This window comes from Pelobates fuscus, chromosome 6, assembly GCF_036172605.1.
Source record: "Pelobates fuscus isolate aPelFus1 chromosome 6, aPelFus1.pri, whole genome shotgun sequence".
NCBI lineage: Eukaryota > Metazoa > Chordata > Amphibia > Anura > Pelobatidae > Pelobates > Pelobates fuscus.
In genome coordinates, this window is record NC_086322.1 from 122,613,654 (window position 1) to 122,639,643 (window position 25,990).

Below are 25,990 nucleotides of genomic sequence, written 5' to 3' on the forward strand. Positions count from 1 at the left end.
CAAACACACTGTGTATATAATGCAGTGTGTTTGTGTAGTGTGTTTATATAATGCAGAGTGTGTGTGTTTGCATAGTGTGTGTATATAATGTAGTGTGTTATATAAACACACTACACAAACACACTGCATTATATACACACACTGCATTATATACACACACTGCATTATATACACACACTGCATTATATAAACACACTGCATTATATACACAGTGTGTTTGTGTAGTGTGTGTATATAATGCAGTGTGTTTGTATAGTGTGCACACTATGCAAACACTGCATTATATACACACTATGCAAACACACTGCATTATATACACACACACTATGCAAACACACTGCATTATATACACACACACTATGCAAACACACACTGCATTATATACACAGTGTGTTTGTATAGTATGTGTATATAATGGAGTGTGTGTGTGTTTAATTATTATTTCTGTTGTCCCCCCTCCCTGCTTGTTGCCTGGCCAGGGAGGGGGGTTATGAAAGTCCCTGGTGGTCCAGTGGCATTGGCTGAGCTTTGGGGGGGGCGGGTCTCCCAGCAGCTCCCTGTTTTACCTCCCAGCAGCTCCCTGTTTTACTCTCGCGGCCAGCGCAGAGCGTTGCCATGGTAACCCGTGGCAACGCTCTGACGGCCGCGGGTCTCACGAGAGTTACACTGGGGAGCTGGAGGAGCTGCTGGGAGGTGAGTAAATGCTTGCTGCCCGCCCCCCCCCAGGACCGCCGGGCTTGTAATGAGCCTGGCGGTCCTAGGAGGTATTATCGGCAATATCGGTATCTATATTGACCGATATTGCCGAAAATACAGAATATCGGCCGATTATATCGGTAAAACCGATAATCGGTCGATCCCTAGCCTGTGTGCCTGTCTCTCTCTCTCTCTATGCCTGTCTCTCTCTCTCTCTATGCCTGTCTCTCTCTCTATATGCCTGTCTCTCTCTCTCTATGCCTGTCTCTCTCTCTGTGCCTGTCTGTGTCTCTCTCTCTCTCTCTCTCTCTCTTTGTGTGCCTGTCTCTCTCTCTGTGCCTGTGCGTGTCTTTCTCTCTCTCTCTCTCTCTCTCTCTGTGCCTGTGCGTGTCTCTCTCTCTCTCTATGTGCCTGTGCGTCTCTCTCTCTATGTGCCTGTGCCCGTCTCTCTCTCTCTCTGTCAGTATGCGTGTGTGTGTTTAGGTACCTGCACCCCTCCGATCACAAGAGAGGTGTTTTTACGCACCTTCTTTTCCACGCAGTGCCAGTTTTCCGCTGCTTGTCCTGCCTTCATGGGTGAGTTAATCAAGCTTTAAGATCTCCGCTAAACCTATAGGAAAGCATTGGGAGTATATTGTGCATGTTCTTTATTGGTAACATTCAGCAGCTCCATGCAGAACGTGGAGACGCTGAACAAAGGTACTGCACACTGTGCAGCACTGACACAGGACTCTCTAGTGACGTCTGAGTGACTGTCACTAGAGGTTTTACTAGGCAGCAATGTAAACACTGCCATTTTCTCTGAAAAGGCATTGTTTACATTGAAAAAGCTACAGGGACAGACTACAGGCACCAGAACAACTACATTAAGCTGTAGTGGTTCTAAAGACTATAGTGCCCCTTTAAGAATTGTATATTTCTCGTAAATTAAACTTCACTAGTTTAAAAAAACAAAAACTGACTCCTAACATTTTTAGCTGGCTCCTAGATTCCAAGCAAATTTGTCAAGTCCTGTTCTAAGATTTGCCTTGACATTAAAAAGCCATGAAAGACTGGCATGTATTTCTTTTGATAAGTGCTTATAGCCAAATTGAATTGCCTGCCTTGGGTGAAACACGGTATTCTGGGAAGCTTCATCCAGAGTATCAGTTGGCAAGAGAGGGTTTATTAGCAACAGGACAAATTGGTTTATGCTCTAAATACTATCCAATGCATAATGCATTGAAATTAAAGAAGCATTGAGTTTGTTAAATTGGGTTACTCATTTTAACTAAACATTTTGGTTGGTGGATATTTCATTTGTCTCTGTTTTAATGATCACACCGATAAGAACAATGAATTGGAAAAATATCAGTTAACTTTTTGCTTGCTAATTATTACTATTAGCATTTTAATATGTAGAGTATAAGTAAGTCAGCTGCAGCATGGGCCTGATCACCTGTTTTATATATAAGTCTACTTATAGAACATATTTTGGTCTATTCATCAAGAGCAAAATGTACAATATTGTTCTTGTGCCAATTGCTCTCTAGGTCTCAATGTGATTATGTTCATAAGGACCCCAGACAGTGACCGTGCTGCTTTAATGCAGTGGTTATCTATAGCATGTCCCTGCAGTCTTAGCACTGTAAACAATGCCTTTACAGAGAAAATGAAGTGTTTACATTGCTGGCTAGTAACACCTCTAATGACAGTCACTAAGACCTCCACTAGAGGTGCTTACTAGTCCATTGGTGCAGCAGAGTGTTTTGTCGTGGATGCATAAAAGCTCCAAGTGCCTTTTTATGTGATGTGGCAAGCGCAGCGTTGGAGAAAATGTAAGCTTTATAAACCTTTAATTTTCATGGCGAGGAGGACCAGAAGACTATATTGATTCCAGCACTATAGTGTCAGGAATACATGTTTATGTTCACATTTATAACATAAGTGGTTGTGGTGTATTTTGGATTTTTCTGAAATTATAATGTGATATTATCAAGGCAAATTATGTGCTACTTTCAGTTAAAAGTGCTAACTGCAGAGAAACTTTCTATGGTGATTGGACTTTTAGTACTTTGCCCCGTAGAGTGCCTTTTTATGACTGGATAAATCTCCCCTGAATACTTTATGCACACCAAGTGATCTGTAATTTGATTTGGTGTCCGCAAAATGAACATTTCATAAAGCTAGAATCCTTATGAAATAATCATAATTACTTTATTGGAATGTCACTGAAATTCTAACACATTCAAAATATATACTGAGACATAGTTGGGACTACTTTGCCTCAGTATTTTCCCTTCGTATAGTGGCAGTACTTACAAGTGGGATGTTCCTTATGGTTCTGGACAAGAAGCTCCCCCTTCTTAAAATTTAATTGCTGTGCTCCGCCTGCTGCATCCATATAATCTGCAAGCCAGGGTCTCATACCAGTTCTTCTTGTCCCGACAACGGGACGGACAGGTTCCCCACAGTGCAGGTGGAGAATTGGTGCGGTCAGCACAGGTTGCTGACCGGGAGGTGAGTGCCCGATAGCTCGCTGGGCGGGAACTGAGCGGCAATAGTACTTCCGGTTTCGCGTTACGGAACGCGACCGGGTACTTGCTATTTGTGGCATTTCTGTGAGTTGATCGTTACGCATGCGCACAGCGGTGGAACGCACGTCCGGGAGGCGTTGCGTTCCACCAAACACAGAATCGCGCTACTGAGCATGCGCGAAACTGTGTTTGGCGCCAAATTCAAAATTTTGACTTATAAAGCTGTGCAGAACCTTCCTGACCCCAAGGGTGGGTGTACAGTCCTGGTTCTCCGTGTCACCAGCCCTCCTACACGGATCTTAGGTGATTTGAGGTGAGATTTAACACTTTAAACTCTCCTCTTCACCTATCATTATGCATGCTCTTAGAATTATTTTATGCTGGTGTTTTTTTCCCACAGATATGTCCAGTCCTATATCTCCGGATAAGACAGATAAAGACAAGATGTCAGCATCTGTTCCGAAAAAAGCCACAAGCAAATCTAAGCACTTATGTTGTCTGGAATGTGCTGTACCTCTACCTGACGGATATCGCAAAAAGACATGCAATCAGTGCTCAACAGAATTGCTAGAAAAAGCCAAGCAAACTGATATGGCATCCTTCCTGGGCTGGTTTCAGGAAAATTTGTCCCAGACATTTGAATCTTTTAAAGATGCTGTGAAGAAAGAACCGGCTATTCAAGAAAAACTGCCTAAAAAACGTAGGAGGAATAGATCTCCTTCTGTGTCTGACGTCTCTTCAGGAGAATGCTCTTTTTCTTCACCTTCGGATATTTCCAGCCTGGCTTCAAGTGTGGAGGAGGGCTTTCCACCAGAAGAGCTGAAGAAATTTATTAAAGAAGTGACGACAGCTGTACAAGAAACTGAACCTACCAAGGGTAAGGTTAAAGGTTTACCAATGTCTCCTAAAATCTTGGATCTCCTTTATAGAGAATGGAAGAATCCTGAAAGACGTGCGTTTATTTCAAAGCATTTTAAACTGCTGTTCAAGCTACAGTCTGAAGAAAAATGGGAAGATCTTCCTAAAGTGGATATTCAGATTGCCCAGCTGTCAAAGAAAACCACTATACCCATTGGCTAAGTCTCAGGACTTAAAGACCCAATGCACAAACGAGCCGAAACTTCATGTAGAAGAATATTTCAGGCCGCAGGATATCAGTGCAGAGCTGAAATTGCAGGTTCAGCGGTTCTCAGAGCTCAGAGCGTTTGGCTACAAGCCCTGGAAGATTCCCTTATGGGAAAATTCGATACAGATCCTTCCCATCTCATGTTCCTACTGAAACTATCCAATGAATTCCTTTCGGATGCCTCTGATGAGTTTCTTCGTTTATCAGCAGGACAGCTGATTCAGCATGTAAGGCAGCCTTATGTGAATTACCCTTTGAGAGGAACAAACTTTTTGGTACTCCTTTGGAAGACAATATTAGACAGATGTCGGAAACAAAGAAAGCCCTACCTCTGGAATCAAGAACCCAGGGATATAAAAGATTTCAGTACAAGGGTCAGCGGTCCTTTCGTTACCAAGGGCGGTTTCGCAGGTTTCAAAAACATGGTGGAAACAACAGCCAGTGGGGCATGACAAAAAGAGGAAGTTTTGACGCCAAAAGAGTGGGAGGACGCCTTCGGTTCTTCGCCCACGAATGGAAAAAGAGTACTTCAAATGGGTAGATTATAAGAACCGTTTCAGAAGGTTACAGAATAAAGTTTTCGTCAAGACCACATCCATCCTTCCTACTGTCAAGCTATCCTTCAAGGGTAAAAACAGAGCTCTTCTTCTTTTAAGAAAAGATGTGGTAGAGAAGGTACCCAAACGTTTTTCAGGGAATTTCAGGGAGTTTACTCACGCCTTTTCCTGGTTCAAAAACCAGATGGATCCTTTCGGCCGATCCTAGACCTGAAACAAGTCAAAACCTGCATACCGTACCAGAAGTTCCGTATGAAAAGTATTCTGTCTGTAACGCACATTTTACACAAGGGAGATTACATGGTAAAGTTAGATTTAAAAGATGCTTATCTCCATGTACCGGTTTCAGAATCTTCCCGGAAGTTTCTCAGATTTGCGGTTCTAACAAGAAAGCGAAGGATTCTCCATTTGCAATTCAAGGCTCTTCCCTTTTGCCTGTCCTCAGCTCCTCTAGTTTTTACAAAAATCCTGGCACCCATAGCAGCAGTTTTACATCTGAAAGGTATCTCGATTGTTCCATACCTGGACGATTGGTTCCTGAAAGCCCAATCAAGTCAACTGCTAAAACTTCATCTCAAGATTGCGCTGAAGGTTTTAAAAGATCACGGTTGGATCCTGAACCTGGAAAAATCCAAGTTGACTCCATCACTGAGTCTAGAATTCTTGGGTCTTCGGGTAGAATCACAGTCCCTCTCTCTTTTTCTACCAATAGAGAAACAAATGAGGATTTTAAAAGCCGTATCAAAGCTGCAAAAAAACCTAAGCTCAATCAGGGATGCTATGAGGTTACTAGGCCTCCTCACTTCTGCAATCCCGGCAGTAGCCTGGGCAAAGGCGGAATCAAAACCATTACAATGGGACATTCTTTCCCAATGGACACGAAAACAGGAAGATCTAGACTCTGCCTTCCACCTATCCGAAGGGGTGAAAAGACAACTGAACTGGTAGAAAGACAGAAGCAACATCTCAAAGGGCCTATCGTTTGCACAGAAACAGTGGATTACGATAACCACAGATGCCTCCCAGACGGGTTGGGGGTAGGTTCTCAGTTCCATCAAGGTCTTTGGAACAGAGAAGAGGCATGTGCTTCCTCAAATTTCAGGGAATTAAAAGCGGTTTGGAAGGCACTGGTTTCCTTCAGTTCAGTCATCACCAATCAGACAGTGAGGATTCAGTCGGACAACGCCACTACAGTGGCTTATTTGAATCACCAAGGAGGCACAAAGGTGAAAGCTCTACAAGATCTCTGCTACCACATAATGTCTTGGGCCCAAGCAAATCTTCTCGCAATATCAGCTAGTCATATCAGAGGGTCTCTAAACATTATTGCAGACGACCTTAGCAGAAGCCATTGGTCTCAGGCAGACTGGGCGCTATCAAACCAAGTTTTCTTGGAGCTGGTTTCACGCTTCGGCAGGCCAGAGATAGACTTGTTGGCCACAAGGAGAAACAGAAAAGTACAAAGATTTGCTTCTCTCCGTACAGGAGATTACCCAGATGTCCTAGACGGTCTCTCGATCCCTTGGAACTTCAACATGGCTTATGTTTTCCCTCCTATCGCTTTTATACCATGGATTGTTCAGAAAATAAGATGGGAGAAGGCAAGAATTTTGGCAGTCCTGCCCTTCTGGCCGAACAGAAGTTGGTTTTCAGAAGTGGAAAACATGACCATCTCACGTTGGCCTCTCCCAGTCTCTTCTCACATATTAGAGAATGTGACTCTTCCTGTAGAAACCCTGGAGATGTTTCACCTGACGGCATGGTTGCTGCATGGATGATCCTTCAAGGTCATGGTCTTTCTGACCATTTATGTGACGTTTTGCTGTCTTCTGTCCGCTTGTCCTCTTTGAAAATCTATTTCAGGGTTTGGATGAAGTTCAGAACCTGGTGTTCACTTCAAAGTTCGGATCCTGCCAAAGCCTCAATCCCGGAAATTCTTTCTTTTTTGCAAGATGGGTTTGAAGCCGGCCTAGGGGTATCTACGCTCAAAGGCCAGATTTCAGCTCTAAGTCACTTCCTGGTTTGTGACATTGCCTCAAACCTGCTTGTGCGAAGATTTCTTAAGTCCATAAGGCTGAAGAGGCCTCCCAAGTTAGTACCTTTTCCTACCTGGGATCTGTCTCTGGTGCTTCAAGCCCTTTGTGAAACCTCCGTTTGAATCATTACTGGAGGTTCCTATCAAGCTGCTTACCTTCAAGGCGGCTTTCCTGGTGACTATCACCTCTGCTAGAAGAGTAGGTGAGATCCGAGCTCTCTCTTCCTCTCCGGAATTCACAATTTTACATCAAGACAAAGTGGTCCTGCACACCAAGCCTTCTTTTTTGCCTAAGGTTATCTCAAGTGCTGCTATTAACCAACCTATTGTCCTGCCGGCTTTTTGTCAATCTCCTACATCGGATCTGGAAAGAAAGTGGCATCTCCTAGATGTTAGAAGATCCCTGAAGATCTATCTTCAGAAGACTCAGGGGTTTAGATCCTCAGATCATCTATTTGTATACGTTCAAGGCACTAACAGGGGTTGTGCTGTCTCTGGACCCTCTTTGGCCAGATGGCTGACAAATACCATCAGGTTGGCTTATCAATCCAAAGGGATTCCCCTTAGATTCCCGTTAAAGGCTCATTCCACTAGGGCTATGGCGACTTCCTGGGCTGAAAAAGCAGCCGCCTCACCTGAAGACATCTGCCTCACCTGAAGTCTTGCCACCAGTGACTGCTGCAGGAATTGGCTATATGGAGGATGCCGTAGGTCTTGCAAGATGCTTAGTAAACCTAAATGCTATACTCTCTTGCATGTGTGCAAGTACAGCAGTGACGTCTGCTTCTGGTGCTGAAGCATGAGGAGCAGAAGAGCACTAGCCAGAAGAGGATGGCGGTGTCTGCAATTTATATAGGAGGCACATTTATATGTTTTCCTAACAATATAGGCTCCTGGAGTGCCCCCCTCCTGTGGGGCTGAAGGGGTTAAAACCCCTTAAGCAACTTAACTGAATCCAGCACCGATGTCCCCTGTATAGCAGCTGCGGGTGGTTCCATGCTCAAGTTTTGGACTTTTTATACTTTTACTCACAACTTTTTTCACTTCCACATGCTTGGACCAATATAGCATACATGAGGACTGCTGTTCTATTATCTTGCCATATCTATTTACTTTTTTGACTACAATGAATGGGCATTCTTTTTCTACGATTTTATCCTGATGTTTTTCTGTGATTCCCTAAATGCTGATGAACAAACTTGTCCTGTATGGACTCTATGGATAGTCTGTAGACACCAGAACCACTGGACTATAGCGTTGCTTTATGTTATTGTCCTATTCTATGTTGTAAATCAATTTCTTTGTTCCTTAGTCCTTTTATATCTCAAACTAGTATTGGGCTTTGAGCATTTAAAGGGACACTATAGTCATCAGAACTACTACAGCTTATTGAATTTGTTCTGGTGAGTAGAATCATTACCTTCAGGTTTTTTGCTGTAAACATTGTCTTTACAGAGAAAATGCAGTGTTTACCCTACAGCCTTGTGATAACTTCACTGGCCACTCCTTAGATGGCTGTTAGAGATCCTTCCTGGGTCATGGCTGCCTAAAATGCATCCCAACATTCAGTGTCTCCTCCCTCTGCAGACACTGAACTTTCCTCATAGAGATGCATTGATTCAATTCATCTCTATGAGGAGATGCTGATTGGCCAGTGCTGTTTGAATTGTGCTGGCTCTGCCCCTGATCTGCCTCCTTGTCAGTCTCAGCCAATCCTATGGGGAAGCATTGTGATTGGATTGGGCTACCATTTCTGCTGATGGCAGTGAGCAGGTCTAAAGGAAACAGGAACAAAAGCCAGCAGATTCAGGCTTGAATACAAGTAAGAATTTAACTCCTTAAGGACACATGACATGTGTGACATGTCATGATTCCCTTTTATTCCAGAAGTTTGGTCCTTAAGGGGTTAAATGGATTGGGTTTACCTTAATTGACTCCATTTTAAAAAAAAATTATGTTTTTATAAATAAAAATAGCATTTCTTCAGCTTTTTGGATTGACGTTTAATTGCATTGTCTAGTATAGTAAATTTTTATAATAGAAAATATATATAGTGATTTTGATTGCAGTGTCCTTTCTTTCCATTTAATGGTATAACACTATATAAGCACACATGTATGGTATTATGCATATATTATTTGCATAGTGGAAGTCCGTTATTCTTCATTCTTATATTTTGGATTAGCTGTTGCAATCTTTAATAAAAACAATATTTTGTGTAACAGAAACAGCAGCACTTACTAAAAAGCCACTCTAAGCACCGTAACAACTTGCTTAATTGCAAAATTGATGGTGCAGAGACTACCCTACCCCATCATTCATGAAGGCACATGCCTTATAACTGCATGGAAATAGCTGTTAATAAGGCAGCAAGTGTCTGTAGCATTAGAAAATTTACAAATCAATATGTATTTGCACTACTTTTTTAATGATTAAATGTTATAATGCATTAGACAGATCATTTGTTTTATTTTGTATCCTGTAATTTCCCATTATACCCTTTTTAATCGTCACTGTAAACACGTTTACAGCTTTGCTTCATTGTAGAGGTTGTGGTGCACAGGTGACTCTGTTCTCCCTGATCAGTAAGGCTTATATATGCAGTGTTTTGTTTTTGTTTTTTATCTCCACAGCTAGAATGAGCTCCAGCACAATGATGTTAGAGGATAATTTTACTTCCTTCTCCAGTCAAGATTTTTTCTGCCACATTTGCTGTCATCAGTTCAGGAGATAGTAGCATACAGTACAAAAAGTGAATAACACAATACCCAAACTTAATGCAAAGTTATTCCTGTTGGTTGTCTCACCAAACACACCAAACCAAAGACATATAAAATACAAAATACAGACAAGAACCTATAAGTGAAAGATCACCACCTGCCAAGTAAAAATAACTTACAGTAGAATTACTGGTCAAAAACATTTCATTGGTTGGAATGTCAATAAATCTTAGTCCAAACATACAATGAGTTTCTTAGAGTAGCTGTAAATAACATAAACCACAAATATGGTAATAAAGTAATGATTCCTTAATCCCTAATGGATATTTATTGCATTTACAGAATGTAGCATACATCCCAGTTAACAAAACTGCAACGCAGCTGTGACTAGGCAAATAGTAGCCATAGTATTGGTTATTCACCACTTGCTTATCCTTCATAATGAGTTAAATATATTTATAATATATATTTATAATGTATTCAAAAATGGGCGAAGGTTTTATCAATGAGCCATTCCAAAAAAACCTATAGTGTCCTGATTATCTGTATAAAAATGGAACAGTTGGCAGTGGGGCTTAACTGAGCAACCTTGATAATGGCTCTCTTTGGGGTGATGTAGGAGTTTGATTAAAATGATGACTGCCACGTCTCTAGCATTAAAAGGTTTGAACAGTTTGTTACAGCTAATGTAATAGCTGTGGAGAATTATGTTGCTGGTTTTCTGACAGTTTTAGGATCCAAAGTTTATACTCCTATCCCCAGAGAGCTCATCCAACAAAGCTCTTTCTAACATTAATAAGATCCTTAAAGACCTTATTGCAAACTGGAAACCTCTAAGGCTGGAACAGTGATTTGTTTTTACAACAGATAAACACCAAATGAGTGGAAAAGGAATACAGTGACCTTAAGTTTGAATGGACTTGGAATTTTGAAATCCTTTTTAAAGCGTTACTGTTGTTGAAAACATTATTCTTTACAGAGTAATGTAATTTAATTTAAAGGAACAGTTTCGTTCACCAGGCCCACTTCATTAAAATGAAGTTGTTGTGGTGCCAAGAGGTTCCTGGTGTTGGTTTACCATTATGTATTTTTTACTTACCTCTCCTCTTACAGCAACGTCATAGAGCAACGTCATAGAGCATGGTAGCAGCACATTTCTTACGGTTTGTGTCAACCTTTGATCCTGCCGTTCACGGATACCGAAAAGGCATTTTACCAGGAGGACTTGAATATGTTTTGTATACGGTCTCTAATAGGTCTGGATAAATGGCGCCCTATCGGAAGATGCATATATCAGAAATTGGATTTGACAGGGTTGCGTCTTATCCCACAGTTTACCTGGTCTCTTGAACCTTTTCGAACTGTGATCTGGTGCATCATCAAAATTAGGATTTTCGATTTGCAGCATAGGAGTTTTTTTTCTTTTTTTGTAGAACAGCCCTAATGTCCCCTCTCAAACATGATCTCTGCATTTTAATGCGTACGGTTCATTGTCTAACCTTAAGCTAAGTATTAAGTTTTAAATGTCATGCCTCCCCGTCAGGAAAATGTGGTTCTGCTCAACCAGTTTTTTTAAATGGTGCATAGATCAAATGAAGTATCTTGGTATCGGTGGATTTCTCCAAACTTTACCATTGTAAATGCATCTTTTGCATGATATTTAAAATGATTTGTGTAATACAAATAGAACTACCCTATTAGTATGTATGCATCAATGGTTGATTTCCCTTTATCAAGGAATAGCAGTTGAGCACCCACGTGTATTCTTCTCTTCCCTTTGTGATGATGCAATAGTCTGTGTAGAAGGTCTCCCTTCCCAGATTGAATTTTTTTTTTTTTTTTGGTTTGGAAATCTGCAGCAATGCCTTCTTTTCAACTTTGAATCTGCAGGGTTTAAGAAAGTGCTGGCTTTGTTGCACAATCTGGTGGAAAATCTTAATTACTTGTAATATCCCTGGCTAAATATCCAAAAGCTGTGGGTGGATAGCCTTTCAGACAAGCCAGTACCACAATCTCTAGATGGATTTTATCTTAATTTTGTTTACTCACTCATTTGATACACCTGTAGGTGAGGATTAGCGATACAGATGTGCATAGTGAACAAGAAGTCATTTTTACTAGAGTGAGTGAATCTTGTGAGTTAGAGGGCAAATGTACTATGAGGTAAAATCCAAAGAAAGGTATTTCAAGGTATATTTCAGCAAATCCTTTAAAGTGCAGGAAGCCTTCAGTTTTGTTGCTGTTACACTTCTACATAATCAGTTTTGTTGATGCATTGCACTGACTGACCTTTAGTGTGTTGAATTGTTAGCCCAGTGCTATCAGCTTATAAATGCTGTCCATATTGGACAGTATTGATAATGACATTACAAAAGTGCAAACTGTGCATTATCAATGTGTCCAATGAGGGGTGCTTCTTCTTGTGCAAGGGAGACTTTTTTTTGTTTAGTTTTTTTTCCTCAAACTGCTCAAAAATTTAGCATAATGAAGCAGCTTTAGTGTCTAGATCAGGGGTAGGCAACCTACGGCACTAGTGCCATGCATGGCACTCGAGGTGCCTTTGCACGGCACTCAAGGCTGCAAGAGCCAAAGAGGCTCTGGCCTGTCAGGAGTCCCAATGAAACTTCAGATATCTGCTAATACGAAAAGGTGGTGAAGGACAATCCTCCATTTATGCATTGCAGCACATAGAGCAAGTGATCTCAGATCACTTCCTCCCAGCACTTGTAAATGGGAATCCACACAGGAGTAGAGCAGCCCACAGCTTGCTGTTGCAGCTTCTGTCCTTGAGCTGTACCTGGCCAGCCTGGTCCCCACTAAAACCCAGGGAAGCCTCAGAGCTGCAGAATAACCCTCCCCTCATACAAATAATACAAACACACACACAGTCCGCAAGAACACGACACCACCAACAATCCACATACATGCACACAACCCCACATGCAGCCTCTCACATGCAATACCCCAAACAGCCCCACACATACACACACTATCAAATACACAATGTGACATATCCATCCACACACAATTCCACAAGCAGCCCCCATACACAGCCCAAATTCATAGGTATTATACATGATACACTATTAATGGACATATACAATATAATAGCTCATATACGCACAAATACAACGATACAAAGCAAATGCAGTATAACATGCACACCTCAATTTAAAGAAATAGGACCAACACGCTACGGGACATTACAATCATATTTCGGCACAGTGCTGCTAAAAGGTTGCCTACCCCTGGTCTAGATCATGCTTTTGTAGTCTCACTGCTCAATTTTCTGCAATTTAGGAGTTTAAACCACTTTGGTGGTCTCTGTTTATGCAGCCCTAGCCACACCTTTTCTGGCCGGGACTCTCCGCTTGTATTAAAAAAGTTTCATTTCCAATCAGATGTTAACGTGCTTTAGAAGTTTTAATCTCCTCCTCTGTGAGACCACACACACAAGAGGCTCCTTCAGGTTCTCCAAGCCTATTAACAGAGCAGGAGATATTTTCCAAATAAAATAGATGTTCAATAAAGTAAGCTTAACCCCTTAAGGACCAAACTTCTGGAATAAAAGGGAATCGTGACATGTCACACATGTCATGTGTCCTTAAGGGGTTAGATATTAGATTTCTCTTTACATGAAGTGTTTAGGAAGGCTTTGTGAGTCACAGGCAGGGAAGGTGTGGCTAATGATGCGTAAACAAAGTGATTTAACTTCTAAATCGCAAAGAATTGAGCAGTGCGACTACATGGGGCATGATCTATACACCTAAACCACTCCATTAAGCTAACTTTTGTGGTGCCTGTAGTGTTCCTTTAATACTGTCACGTATACATCCTCTCCATATCCTATGCACAACATAAATCACTTTTCCAGGAGAAGGGCTGCTCGGCGGTCCTATGCCATAAGGCTGGTCTTTTGCAACATCCGGATCCGCACTGTTATGTAGCCCTACGTCTGTCCACGGTGGTGTCGACGTGCGGTTACGTCACGCAGAGGACGGGAGCATATGTTTTGGGGTCAAATGCCAGGTACAACCAATCGGATTCACAAGAGGGATATTTAAACTCACTCGTTTCTTCTAATTATTGCCCTGTCGTGGTTTACCTTTGCTGGGTATCTGAGAGAGTGTGTTCCAAATCGTGTTTCTTTGGTTATTGACTTTGGCTTTGTTCTGACTTCCCTGACTACCGGCTATTCCATGCAACTGTGTTTCGTTCTGTGTTCCTGACCGCGGTTAGTATTCTCTGATATATTAAAGGGACACTATAGTCACCTGAACAACTTTAGCTTAATGAAGCAGTTTTGGTGTATAGAACATGCCCCTGCAGCCTCACTGCTCAATCCTCTGCCATTTAGGAGTTAAATCCCTTTGTTTATGAACCCTAGTCACACCTCCCTGCATGTGACTTGCACAGCCTTCCATAAACACTTCCTGGAAAGAGAGCCCTATTTAGGCTTTCTTTATTGCAAGTTCTGTTTAATTAAGATTTTCTTATCCCCTGCTATGTGAATAGATTGTTAGACCCTGCAAGAGCCTCCTGTATGTGATTAAAGTTCAATTTAGAGATTGAGATACAATTATTTAAGGTAAATTACATCTGTTTGAAAGTGAAACCAGTTTTTTTTTTCATGCAGGCTCTGCCAATCATAGCCAGGGGAGGTGTGGCTAGGGTTGCATAAACAGAAACAAAGTGATTTAACTCCTAAATGACAGTGAATTGAGCAGTAAAATTGCAGAGGAATGATCTATACACTAAAACTGCTTTATTTAGCTAAAGTAATTTAGGTGACTATAGTGTTCCTTTAAGTCCGGCCATTCTAAGGTCCGGTTAGACGTTATCCTTATTCCTAAGTGTGCTACTAATACGGCGTGTTGGATCAATTGTAATCCTGACAAATACTCATTGGTTATCACTGCCAAACTAGATTCTAACCGAGTTATTCACAATAGTGAGAATTCAAAGTAAATAGCCAAATGGAAATATTCATTGTCTGATAAGCTTACAGTTTAGTTATTTTGGCCTAAATCTTTAAACTCACTCTGAATTCACTTTGAATACCCACTTTAGTAAATAACTCTGTAAGAGTTTTAGGAATTATGGTTACGGTTTATGAGCAAAGGAGTCTGGCAAAATAAAGTCTTAACATTCCATATACATATGAGCCAATCAGATCCTCTACCTGCTTCAAATACATAGGTTCATTAAAGGGAAAGTGTTAAATCTGAAATATTTATGCAACTGAGTTGAGGGGTGTCTCTGCATACCAGAAAGAGCCCTATTTTGTTTTTGTCAAAATTTGTAACCAGTTTTAACAAAATAGTTTCTCCTGAATAAGTTGAATGCATTCATCCATAAGTTATAGTTGATGGTGAAAAAAAAAAGTATACGTTATATATAAAATGTTTTGCACTATGTCAAGAATTTCCAGCGAAGGGGACTGCACTCCCAATGGGATAAAATTCTTCAAAGCAAATACAGGAACTTGGCAAAGTTAATTTAACAACTTTTTAATGAAAAATTACACAGGTTCCTGTAATGCTTCATTAAAAAGCTGTTAAGTTCACTTCGCGTAGTGCCTGTACCTCTTTTCATTTGCCGGACTAATATATTCAAGGACATTATAATCTTAAGTAAATATATTCCATAATGCACACATGTGATTTGCAGCAGTTTCCCACAATTTCTGTTCAGGTGTTGATTTCTCAGAATTGCAACACATTGTCATAGTTCTTTATGGAACATATCTAGGTACCCAGAACAGTATGGTGTGTGTGGAATAATTTGTTTCTTACTGCAGTTTGGATATTTATTAAATTGCAAGCTGAAAGGTGGCCCAGTGGTTTCATTTTTATTAAAGTACCTAGTGTCATGTATGGTCATTGTCCTATTTAGAAATTCAATAAAGTTGTTTTTTGGATCCTGAAGAGGAACACAACCTCTACTGGTTCTGAAGGCCCCAAGAGGCCGGAGTTACTCAGAATACAGGTGCAAATGTGTTGTGCTTTTTTATTTTTATTTTTTTACTTTTTATTTTATTTTAGAAAACAGAGATTTTGAGTGTGAACTATACAAATACATACATATAGGGTTTCTGTTAATGTCATGTAGTTTTTTTGCAAACCAAAATATCTCTCCAATAACAGTAGTATTGTTTCAAATGTGTTTTGAAGGTCTTGCTATTTCTGCTTTCCATATATCTTGTTGTTGCTTTAGGCATATTATTGATGATCTGAAGGACAGAATGGGTGACCTTGGCAAATAGGATCAAATGTGCGCTCCAGAGTCAGACTGGAAAGATAACACACATATTCCTACTCTCTTAATACACCAATGAGTTATTTAAAAGTAGTTTTTTTTTTGTTTTCTGTTAATGGTTAATACTATATCTGCTGCAAGGTTGAACTGTACAACAATGTTTGAGCTACAGAATGGTTAGAAATTACACTTCTTTGTACCATTGATCTTTTATTATATTATGTAGCAACTTCAGGATGTATGACAGACTATTTTGATCATGGATGTCCTTCTCTTAAGACTTACAACCTTTTAAATGGGCATTTAGATTCCCCATAGCTTCAATATTTATATCGTATTATGACCACTTGTCACAATACTGTTTTGGCAAAAAGAGGAAAACAATTGCTCTCATGCTACAATTGTAAAGTGCAGAGTTTTTTGAGTGTTCTGCGCTGTAATTACACAGAATTGACCGTAGCCATCCCTGATCTCTAGTGGAGTTACACCGCTGGCATCAGAGGGGTCAATATCCATAAGTGCACATTTAGTCTCCAGGCACCATGACCACCTCATATCACTGATCTTTAATTTAAAAGCTGTGTCCTGAAGAAGTTACATTGTATAATGTGTCTAAAACAATGCCAATTTAACCAGATCAGAAATTCAGCAGATATCCTCTACAGGGATCGACCGATATTGATTTTTAAAAAAATTTTTTACAGCCGATACTGATAATCTGTGAACTTTCAGGGCAAAAGCCAATAGCTTACCGATATTCTGTACATTTACCGTTTTGAGAAAAAAAATATTTTTTTGCAATTTTTTTTTTTTTTTAATTAAGTGTTAAATGCACAAAATATATATGCCAGTCAGATTTTTTTTTCATGTTTTCAAGAATATTTGTGTGTGTGTAGTGGATGAAGTGAGAGTATTTGATTAGTAAATGCAGTGTGCGTGTTTGTGTAGTGGATGCAATGTGTCTGTGTGTAATTATTTGTCATGTAAACTCCACCCCCACATTCCACTTAATGTTCCTCTCCCTTATCTTTTTGTTAACCCCCACCCACCCACCCCAGTGTTCCTTTTCCCTTCCCTGTACCTTAGTACCATCCCTTAATGTTCCTCTCTCTCCCCCCTAATGCTCTTTTTCCCCCTTCCCTGTCCCATAGCGATTTTTCTCTTCCTCCCATAGTGTTCTTTACTTCCCTCCCCTGGCCCATAGTGTTCTTCCCCCTCCCCCACCCCACCCCCATAGTGTTTGTTCCTTCTTTCCTTCACTCCTTTGTCCCATAGTGTTCTTTCCTCCCCCTTTCCCTCCCCTCTCCCAAAGTGTAACTTCCCTCTCCCGTGGTACAGGAGATTCAGTCTCCTGTACCCGGCTGGATTGACAGGAAGTGCTCTGTGAGCTCAGTGAGCACATCCTTTCAGTCCCGCTGGATACAGGAAACACAAGTTCCTGTACCACGGAGCGCACTGCTCCGTTCGGCCATGCTACACAGAGTGCATGGCAAGAGGGAGCACTGTGTGCCCACCTCCTGCCAGTTACTCCAATCTAGCGCCCCCCAGGCCCGTGCGCTCTAAGACGGACACTTGTACCACCTTATGGACATGCCCGCCCACCTCATTATCTGTATTACCAGTAATAAACGGCCGATACTTACAAAAAAATTAGAATATCGGCAAAACCAATAATCGTTCGATCCCTAATACTCTAATCTTTCAGAGAAGTAGTATAGTCCCTGTGGCATACTTGGAAACGAGAACTCTCTGGATCTTTCCTGATTAAATATTTTGTACACAGATTGATATGAAACTGGACGTAAAAACTCCATCTCCATAGTAACTTTTAGAAATGGCCTGCTGTAAAAAGATATGTCCATAATTAATGTGCAGGAGGAGTGTTTGAGGTTGCATGCTGTCTCTGTACTTACATGCCATTTCTTCAAAATGAACAGAAGCTTCAGCAAAATATTGAAATAGCAAATATTCTTAAGTGGTACTTATCGTGGTTTATTTAAAGTCATGTCGTTTTTCAAGGCCAGCTTAAAGGAATGGAAAGTTGACAAGAGCAGATAAAGTAATCCTTTGCTGTTTTGACATGTTCCATGCATTATTTTTATATTTCTATTACTAGGCTTTTTTTTGTTTCACTGGTTCATATTTGCTCATTCAGGGAGAAACCATACTGCTACCAATATTTAGTGATCTTTAAAAATGCATCTTGTAAAATAATGATTTTGATTTCTCATTTGTTTTCATAGTGATAAAGGTTCTGATGCTTCCTGGACTAATGATCAAGAACCACCAAAAGAAGTAAGATCATTTTTTATTACTGCCTTTATGTGGTTAAGTACCCTCTTCATGATTTTAAGTTAGAAGAGATGAGTTTTACAATTACTCCTGATCCATGCGCACCTTACATGTCATGTCTTTAGTTCACTGGTATAATTTTCTTGTAGACATTTATTCTGCTTGCTGATAGACACTATTATTGGCTGTAGGTGATCCTGTCTGCTCTGTAGGTGATCCTGTCTGCTCTACAGTGTGTAGAGTACAATGGTCCTTGGGTACCATTCGAAAAGGTGAAGTAAGATGGTTTACTGATTACCCATAGGTTAGAAAACATCTGTCCGGATCTTCAATAAGCTCTTGTATCATGTTAACACATATGATAGTTTGTTTCTTAGTTGTTTAAAGTAGGCCTTAACTATCCAACTGCTCCAAAATGAGACACTCATTAAGTCCATCCAAGGAAATTTACACTTAAAGGACCACTCTAGTGCCAGGAAAACATACTTGTTTTCCTGGCACTAGAGTGCCGTGAGGGTGCCCCCACCCTCAGGGTCCCCCTCCCGCCCGGCTCTGGAAAGGGGTAAAACGTACCTTTTTCCAGCGCTGGGCGGGGAGATCTCTGCCTCTGATCCTCCTCCGTTCCGCCCCGTCGGCAGAATGCGCACGCGCGACAAGAGCTGCGCGCGCATTCAGCCGGTCGCATAGGAAAGCATTTACAATGCTTTCCTATGGACGCCTGCGTGCTCTCACTGTGATTTTCACGCAAGCGCCTCTAGCGGCTGTCAATGAGACAGCCACTAGAGGATTTGGGGGAAGGCTTAACCCATTTATAAACATAGCAGTTTCTCTGAAACTGCTATGTTTATAAAAAAAATGGGTTAACCCTAGCTGGACCTGGCACCCAGACCACTTCATAAAGCTGAAGTGGTCTGGGTGCCTAGAGTGGTCCTTTAAAGCTGGAAAAACAAAATCATGTCTCTTATATTGCACTGTAACTGCACAAGGTATTGTCTAGGGCATGCATTGAGCATAGGTCTACGCAGGAAAAATGCAACACGTATGTTCCAAAATGTAAAAAATATAGTCTGTACCACAAACTTTGATATAAATGTTATTGCCAAAACTGTGAAAAATTATTTTGTTTTACATTTTTATTTATTTTATAATAATTCATAATATATATATGTGTGTGTGTGTGTGTGTGTGTGTGTACACAAATAAACCAGATTGCAACCACTGTGTATTCAAAACAATACTTATTATCCTGAATGATTCCAATAGATCGGAAGAACCAATCTTGTTGTGAAAGTTACCACCTGCAGATTTAGAAAAAAAACTTAATAGATTATAGAAAAAGAAACTGCAAGTTAAAATGTTTTTCCTTATTCATATACTGGTTTGTTTGTTTCATTAGGCACTGGATTACAGTGACGATGAAAAGGAGAGAGAAGCCAAGCAGAAGAAAAAGTCTCAGAATGCAGGAAAAAGGAAACAGAAGTTTGAACAGAATCAGACATGTAAGTTTTTGCTTAGCATGTGTGTATGTCTTTAAAAATGACTTATGTCAAACATCAACATACCTATTAAACGTTGTCTAATTAGAATCAAGAAGTGTAGTTACAAGCACAATGCATGTTCTGTTTTGTTAAACGTCTGTGTGTTGGTTACACTCAAATTCAGTTTGTTAGTATACAACGTTACAAGTGCTAAAAGAATGCCAAATTAATATTTAGATTTATATTTGAGACTGTGAAAATAAGCAGGTTTATCAAATAAAATTTTCTACAGCAGATTTATTTGTAATAAAATAATTAGATAATTTCATCTGTTTTTCAATATGTCAATAAGAATTGGATAAAGAATCTGCAAATCGACATTGGGCATTAACTAAATCTGTAACTTTGATATTGGGCTTATAAAGGTACTTCCTGACACAGTACACTTGTGCAGGGACTTTGGTAATATTTTTAATCTAAGTATTAGTTTCCTCTGCATTATACTTTATAGAATGTATGGGGAGAACAATATTTTTGAGTGCCACCTGGGCTGTTTATTACAACCAAGAACGACCTGTTCAGGTATATTAACCATCATCCCTCTGGATAGGTCAGCAATAGGCAGAACCTGATACTCCATCCTTGTTATTAACCTCTTGTTCAATGCACCTAAGTAATGCATAAACATGTACACCAGCAGCAGAGAAGGAACAAAGGTAGATGGATATCTGGCTGTGAGCATGCAGTTTTTTTCATGCACTCTTTTTATCATGCATAAGGCCTTATTTGTGCAATTATTATGCAAGGTTAATATGCATGTGTTCAGAAGCTGTATCACCATTCTTGTGCAGCCATCATTTTGGTGGTTCATATAAAGGTACGCCTTTATAATTAATTGATTTTATTTCCAAGTAAAAGATTGCCACTTGGAAGGGAATGTGAGTGAAGCAGCCAGGAATGTATTCTTGGCGCTTTACTCAAACTAGGATTATTCATCGATAATGATCCTGGTGGGCCATCTTTTTGGATTATTAACAGGAAACATGTGTGACCTATTACGGGCATCATTGGTGGGGTTTATAAGGCTGCTTTACCTTAACAAAGTCTCACTGACGAAACAGGTCGGTATACAAGCGTTTCCAGTGGCATCATGCAGCCTGGATTTACTTCAATTTGAGGAGAACCAACACCCTGCTTCTTTAGCTTGCATCTCTTTCTAATACGTTTTTTGAGAAAATGGTCCTCCCTGGCTTTCTTATATTTGATCTTTAGCTTGCCTATGCCTGTGCTTAGTTTGTGAAAATGGACCCGTAGTCATCATTTTAGCTAGAACATCGCTTATAACAGTTTTGTATCTGGGTGTCTGTGACTTAAATTGTATCCAATTTGCAAGTGTCTTGGTTTTGTAAATTGTGTATATTATGGTAGGTATTGGTGTGATCTTAACAAGTTAGAAAAAAATAGGTTGTTTAAATGCAGTTTTTTTTTTTTTTTTTAATGTTCCATCCGTATTTGGTTCAGATCCCCAGCCTTTCCCACACCATTTTGTGATTGTGTGTGTGACGTGTTGTTGATGTCCCTGCATAGACATATATGAGCATGGACAGAAATGTTTCCAATGCAGAATCACTTTGTAAATAGAACAGTCCCAAGCTATTTAACTGTAAAGGTAAAATGTTACAGATTTTCTGTAAGAGAAGTGCTAAAGTATTTTATTAACAAAATAAGACACAATGAATGTTATGTATAATAAACAAGGACACACTTCTTATAAGGGAGCAGTCACCATGGAAACCAATGGAATATTCCTGGTATTTGCTTCACTGTACTAGAACTTCTTTTTTTGTTTTGATCCTCTTTTTATTATTGTAGTAGTCAAACATTTGATTTTAAAAGGATTTCTGCAGCTGACATTCCACTACATTTTTATTTATGTACAGATTTATGGCCCATAATTGTTTTCCATGTAGAAAGCACTGCACTTCATGATTAGTACAATTTGTCTCCTTTCACATAAATGATCAGAATTTAATATAATAATAAAACGACAGACAAATGTACTCTGAATTGTTGCAAGTTTCAATGGTGAATAAAATGCTTTTGTTCTTGGAAGCTGTTTTTATGATTTTTGTTATTTTATATGTATTCTTTCTTTGCACAAAAATCTTGTAGCTTTTTTTTTATCCCCTTCGATCCTAATTATCTCTTCGCTTCCCTTTTCTTAATATTTTTACAAACTGTTTGTTCTACCATTATGTAGAATGCTCTCGGCATATTCCTCTTTAATAGTGTTTTACACACAGTACCAATTGACTATAGTAAATGTGTTTGGATAGCTGTCTTTCATTTAGACATGTGGCTATTAGTAGGTCCCGAGGTAAAATAATTGTTCAGAAATAAACATCCACTCTGGAGTCAATCTATAATGTAAATTTAAACAGTGGCTTCTGTTATGGGGTTTATTGACACTTCACTTACATTCTTCTTTCTCGTTTTCCTTTGCACGTCATATTACCTGCGAAATGTGCCTCTTTCTGTTTAATTGATCGTACCAAATAATTTTTTCACTCCAAGCACAAAAACTACTAAAGCTCGCTTGACTGTGGTAGCTCTACTTTTTGTCATCTCTAGGATAGTCTTTACATTGTCTATTGACATCTTCAAACGTGTTTGGAATTTCAGTGAAATTCTAACAGTCTTTATGAGTGTTCCAAAACAAAGATTTAAGGTTGACAGAGCAGATTTAGGAAGTAGGAGGAAATAAGTCATCATTAAGATAATTTGTTCTTTTGTGCTAATAGATTTACTTTTTTTTTGTTTATTAAAACCATTCTAGTTGAAATGTGACCAGTTTGTGTTGTTTGACAGGTATATTTTCTGTAGCTTGTATTAGAGTACCCGCAAACCTCTTACAATTTTTGCTTAATTTGAAGGGCATACAATTTCATCTATCTAGTTTTGCTAGCAATTGTATGGATTGGAAGAAAATCCTGTAAATGAATAGGTCTTTCTTCCACTGAGGTCCTTCTTCTCTCCAAAGAAGAGCAACCACAGTTCATGTGCTGTGGTTACTAAGGGAAAAAAAAAAAAAAAACCCTAGCCAACACTGCTAGCACTTGTTAGGGAATATAGTAGCAGTGACTGACATTACCAAAAAAAAAATTACAATTTAAGCATCAAACAGTAAGCTGCTTCTGCTAAGGGAAGTGTTCCCACACTGGGCAAATAAAATAATGGAGCAGTTGGACCGGGTGTTACATAAAGAGTAACACTCATAAAGACAAGGAAATGGTGGTGCTGGAACGGAGGTGTGATGACTGATATCTCCAAATGTTATATTCGGTATATCATATATGTTTGAAATGTATTCAATGTATTAAGGGGTATTAAGTAAGGTTTAAAAAAAATGTCACTAATGCACATTAACATTGCAATTGCCGCTAATAATTAAATTTTTTTCTTTCTTTCTTAAAGCAAATAATTCTCAAGAAAAGAGCAGACCAACAAACTCTTCAGCATCCTTTTCAAGAAATGAATCTAAACTAAGCTTTTCACGTGACAGTTCTTCTCGTCCATATGAAAATACATTTGTGCAGCAACATGGACCATATTTCTCAGGGCATCCGTTAATGCAGCAGCCTTATGGTTTCCACAATTCAGGGTCTCAGGAATTTCATTTTCCTTTACCAAATGACAATTTTGGTTCCCGAAGTTCATATGGATCTCACTATGTAAATCCACACAACTTTTATCCACCACCACCCTCAAACTTTGCTTGGCCTGATCCAAACGCACATGCACATTATATGCAGAATGCATCATTTGGATTTGGCCCTCCTCCTCCGCCTCCTCCCCCTCCTCCGCCTCCTCCCCCTCCTCCTCCGCCACCTCCAGAAAACCCCAGTTCTTCCCACTTTGGTTCTCCTTTTTAAGAAAGCAAACAAAATGAATATCAATCTAAACATTGCTCTACAAATAATGCATGTTCTGATTTAAGATTTTTGTTTTCTTTTATTGTCCTAAGTAGATTACAAGTAACACAACATTTCTGTTTTGTTTATAGCATAGAAATATGTATGATATGAGTTGAGATATATTTAAACTATTTTGAATCATTTCTATTGAAGGTTCAAAAAGGTTACTTTTTTGTATGGTGTAAATCAGAACTTTTCTAGTTTAAATGTGTTTTTTTTTATCTACAAAGCTGTACAGAAGACTATTTTTTATAATTTCATTTTTGTTACATTAAATAGAATGAGAATTGAATATAAATATAAAGTATAATATTTGAATATTCTAGACGAGTGAATACAAAAAGGAAGGAGTCTCTACATATAGATGAACTGTATTCTGTTAGTTGGTGTACAATTCAAAGTTTGTAGAGCATACATAATCGTCATATCAGTGAAAGTGAAAAAATGTGTTTTTAAAAGGAAGAATCAATTTATTGCAAGCTAAGAAAAAATATGACATCTTAACAAAAGTTGACAATCTAAACTTTATTAAAAAGATTAAATGAGAATAAATTACACTGCTAATCATTTTCTAAAATTGTAGGTAGATACAATAAAGTTTGATGCCCACATTGCTTATTTATTTTCGTGATCTTTAGTTACACTTTTTAATGTTTTTGGTTTGTTTATTGATTTTCACGGAGTAAAATGCTACAAAAGATGTAGAAGGAACTATATATAGAGCATTATGAGAAGTATGATACATCACATCACAGCCATGTACATACTGAATTGTGTCCAATCATAATAATTTAAACAATTCATATATAATGCCATGTCTGATAAGTAATAATCGTCAAAACGCAAAAATACCATGATTTACTGAGGATAAATGTCTGTAAATGGCCATTATCCACTGTGTGTTAATAAAAGTGCCTATCTGACACCAAATATCCTTCAGCAGCAGAAAGTCACCTGCATCTTTAAATGGACACACTTGTTACCAGACAACTACAGCTTAATGTTCCAATCTACAGGGTGGAGGAATGGAAGTTACAGTGGAGGGGAGATCGCTAATGGTCAAACTTATTTTGTGTTCTCCCTTCTATGGCATTGGACAGGCACTAGATGCATTACAAATATATCCTTTTACTTTTTCAAGTCCCATTGTGTTATCTAGAGGATTTTCTTTCTATTGCTTATAGCTGGAGACATGTGTGGCTTAATATTTGGGAAAAAAGTGTAACAGCTTTAGCCCAATTAAGATGTTTCAGTGTATAGGTCATGGCCTGCCATCCCACGCCACTTCTTCATTCTGCCATTTAGGTGTAAATGATTTTGTTTATAAAGCCACAAAGTGCTTTATGTGTGTGGTGTGGTCCTTTAATCCAAAGTTGTTTTGCTGGAAACAGTTTCTGTTTGTGCTCTATACAGACCATGTTGAAGGCCTTTAGCTGGAACCTTATTTTGACTCCTTGCCTTCATGTGGCATTACCATTTATTGCATGAAAAAAGATATGAAACTAAAATGCACTCACAATCGTTCAGTTAAAAGCATTTACCTACTTGTACCTCTGTTGAGAAGTGCCTCTGCTACACCGAGTGACTCCTTCCAATAGTCTCCAGCAAATGCACTTTCATCTAATGGTTAATTCCTTGGGACTTCATGTATATAAACCAAAACTGCAACATTCAACTAAAGTTGTTTTGGTGCTGGTATGTTGACAGTTACTTAACTTGTGCCTGCTGCACGTCAATAAAGAACCCTGTATGGTTTCTTCAACAACTGGAAATGTTGTTACCTGAAGCATTCAATCTCCCTCCCTTTCACATATATTCATGATTCAGTGCCAGTAGATATGGGTTCTATTTATTTATTTATTTTTTTTTTTTTTTACTGAAAAGAAGATATGTCAAACATTTATATGTAATTTACTTATGTTGTGTATTTTATAGTTAAAACAATAGGTAATACAGGCTAATTGCTCTTTTTAAGCAGGGTGGGACTTCCCATTAGTCAGAGTAAGTACCTGCCTCCAGTGTTTAGTTATTTTTATTTTCAAATAATTTTTATTAAGGTTATAATGTATTTCACAACAAATAATAACGAATAGTTAAACATACTATTCGGTGAAGGGAAACCTAGAAATCAGAAATGGGATCCATCCATAACAATAAACATGGAATAATGTACAAAAAACTAGTTATACATCTTTGAACTTAACAAAATATATATTCTATAAGCAGTAAGGTTTCATTTATCCCAAATATGTTGAAGGTTTGCATACAAATGAGTATTCTTTCTATAAGACAAGTCGTTTGCTTTACTATCTAAAACCATGGTCAAAATTTCTTTACG

The 25,990-nt window shown here is 39.1% G+C and overlaps 1 protein-coding gene across 1 annotated transcript in view; it reads left to right on the forward strand.

Annotated features, from left to right (window-relative positions):
- NAF1 (nuclear assembly factor 1 ribonucleoprotein) overlaps positions 1-23,998 on the forward strand; it is a 68,751-nt gene extending 44,753 nt beyond the window's left edge. Inside the window, exons 7-9 of the mRNA XM_063460031.1 lie at positions 18,152-18,203; positions 19,597-19,699; positions 23,153-23,998. Of these exons, the coding sequence (XP_063316101.1) occupies positions 18,152-18,203; positions 19,597-19,699; positions 23,153-23,610 (613 nt within the window). The 3' untranslated portion in view covers positions 23,611-23,998. The remainder of the gene's footprint in view (positions 1-18,151; positions 18,204-19,596; positions 19,700-23,152) is intronic.
- Positions 23,999-25,990: the final 1,992 nt, after the last annotated feature.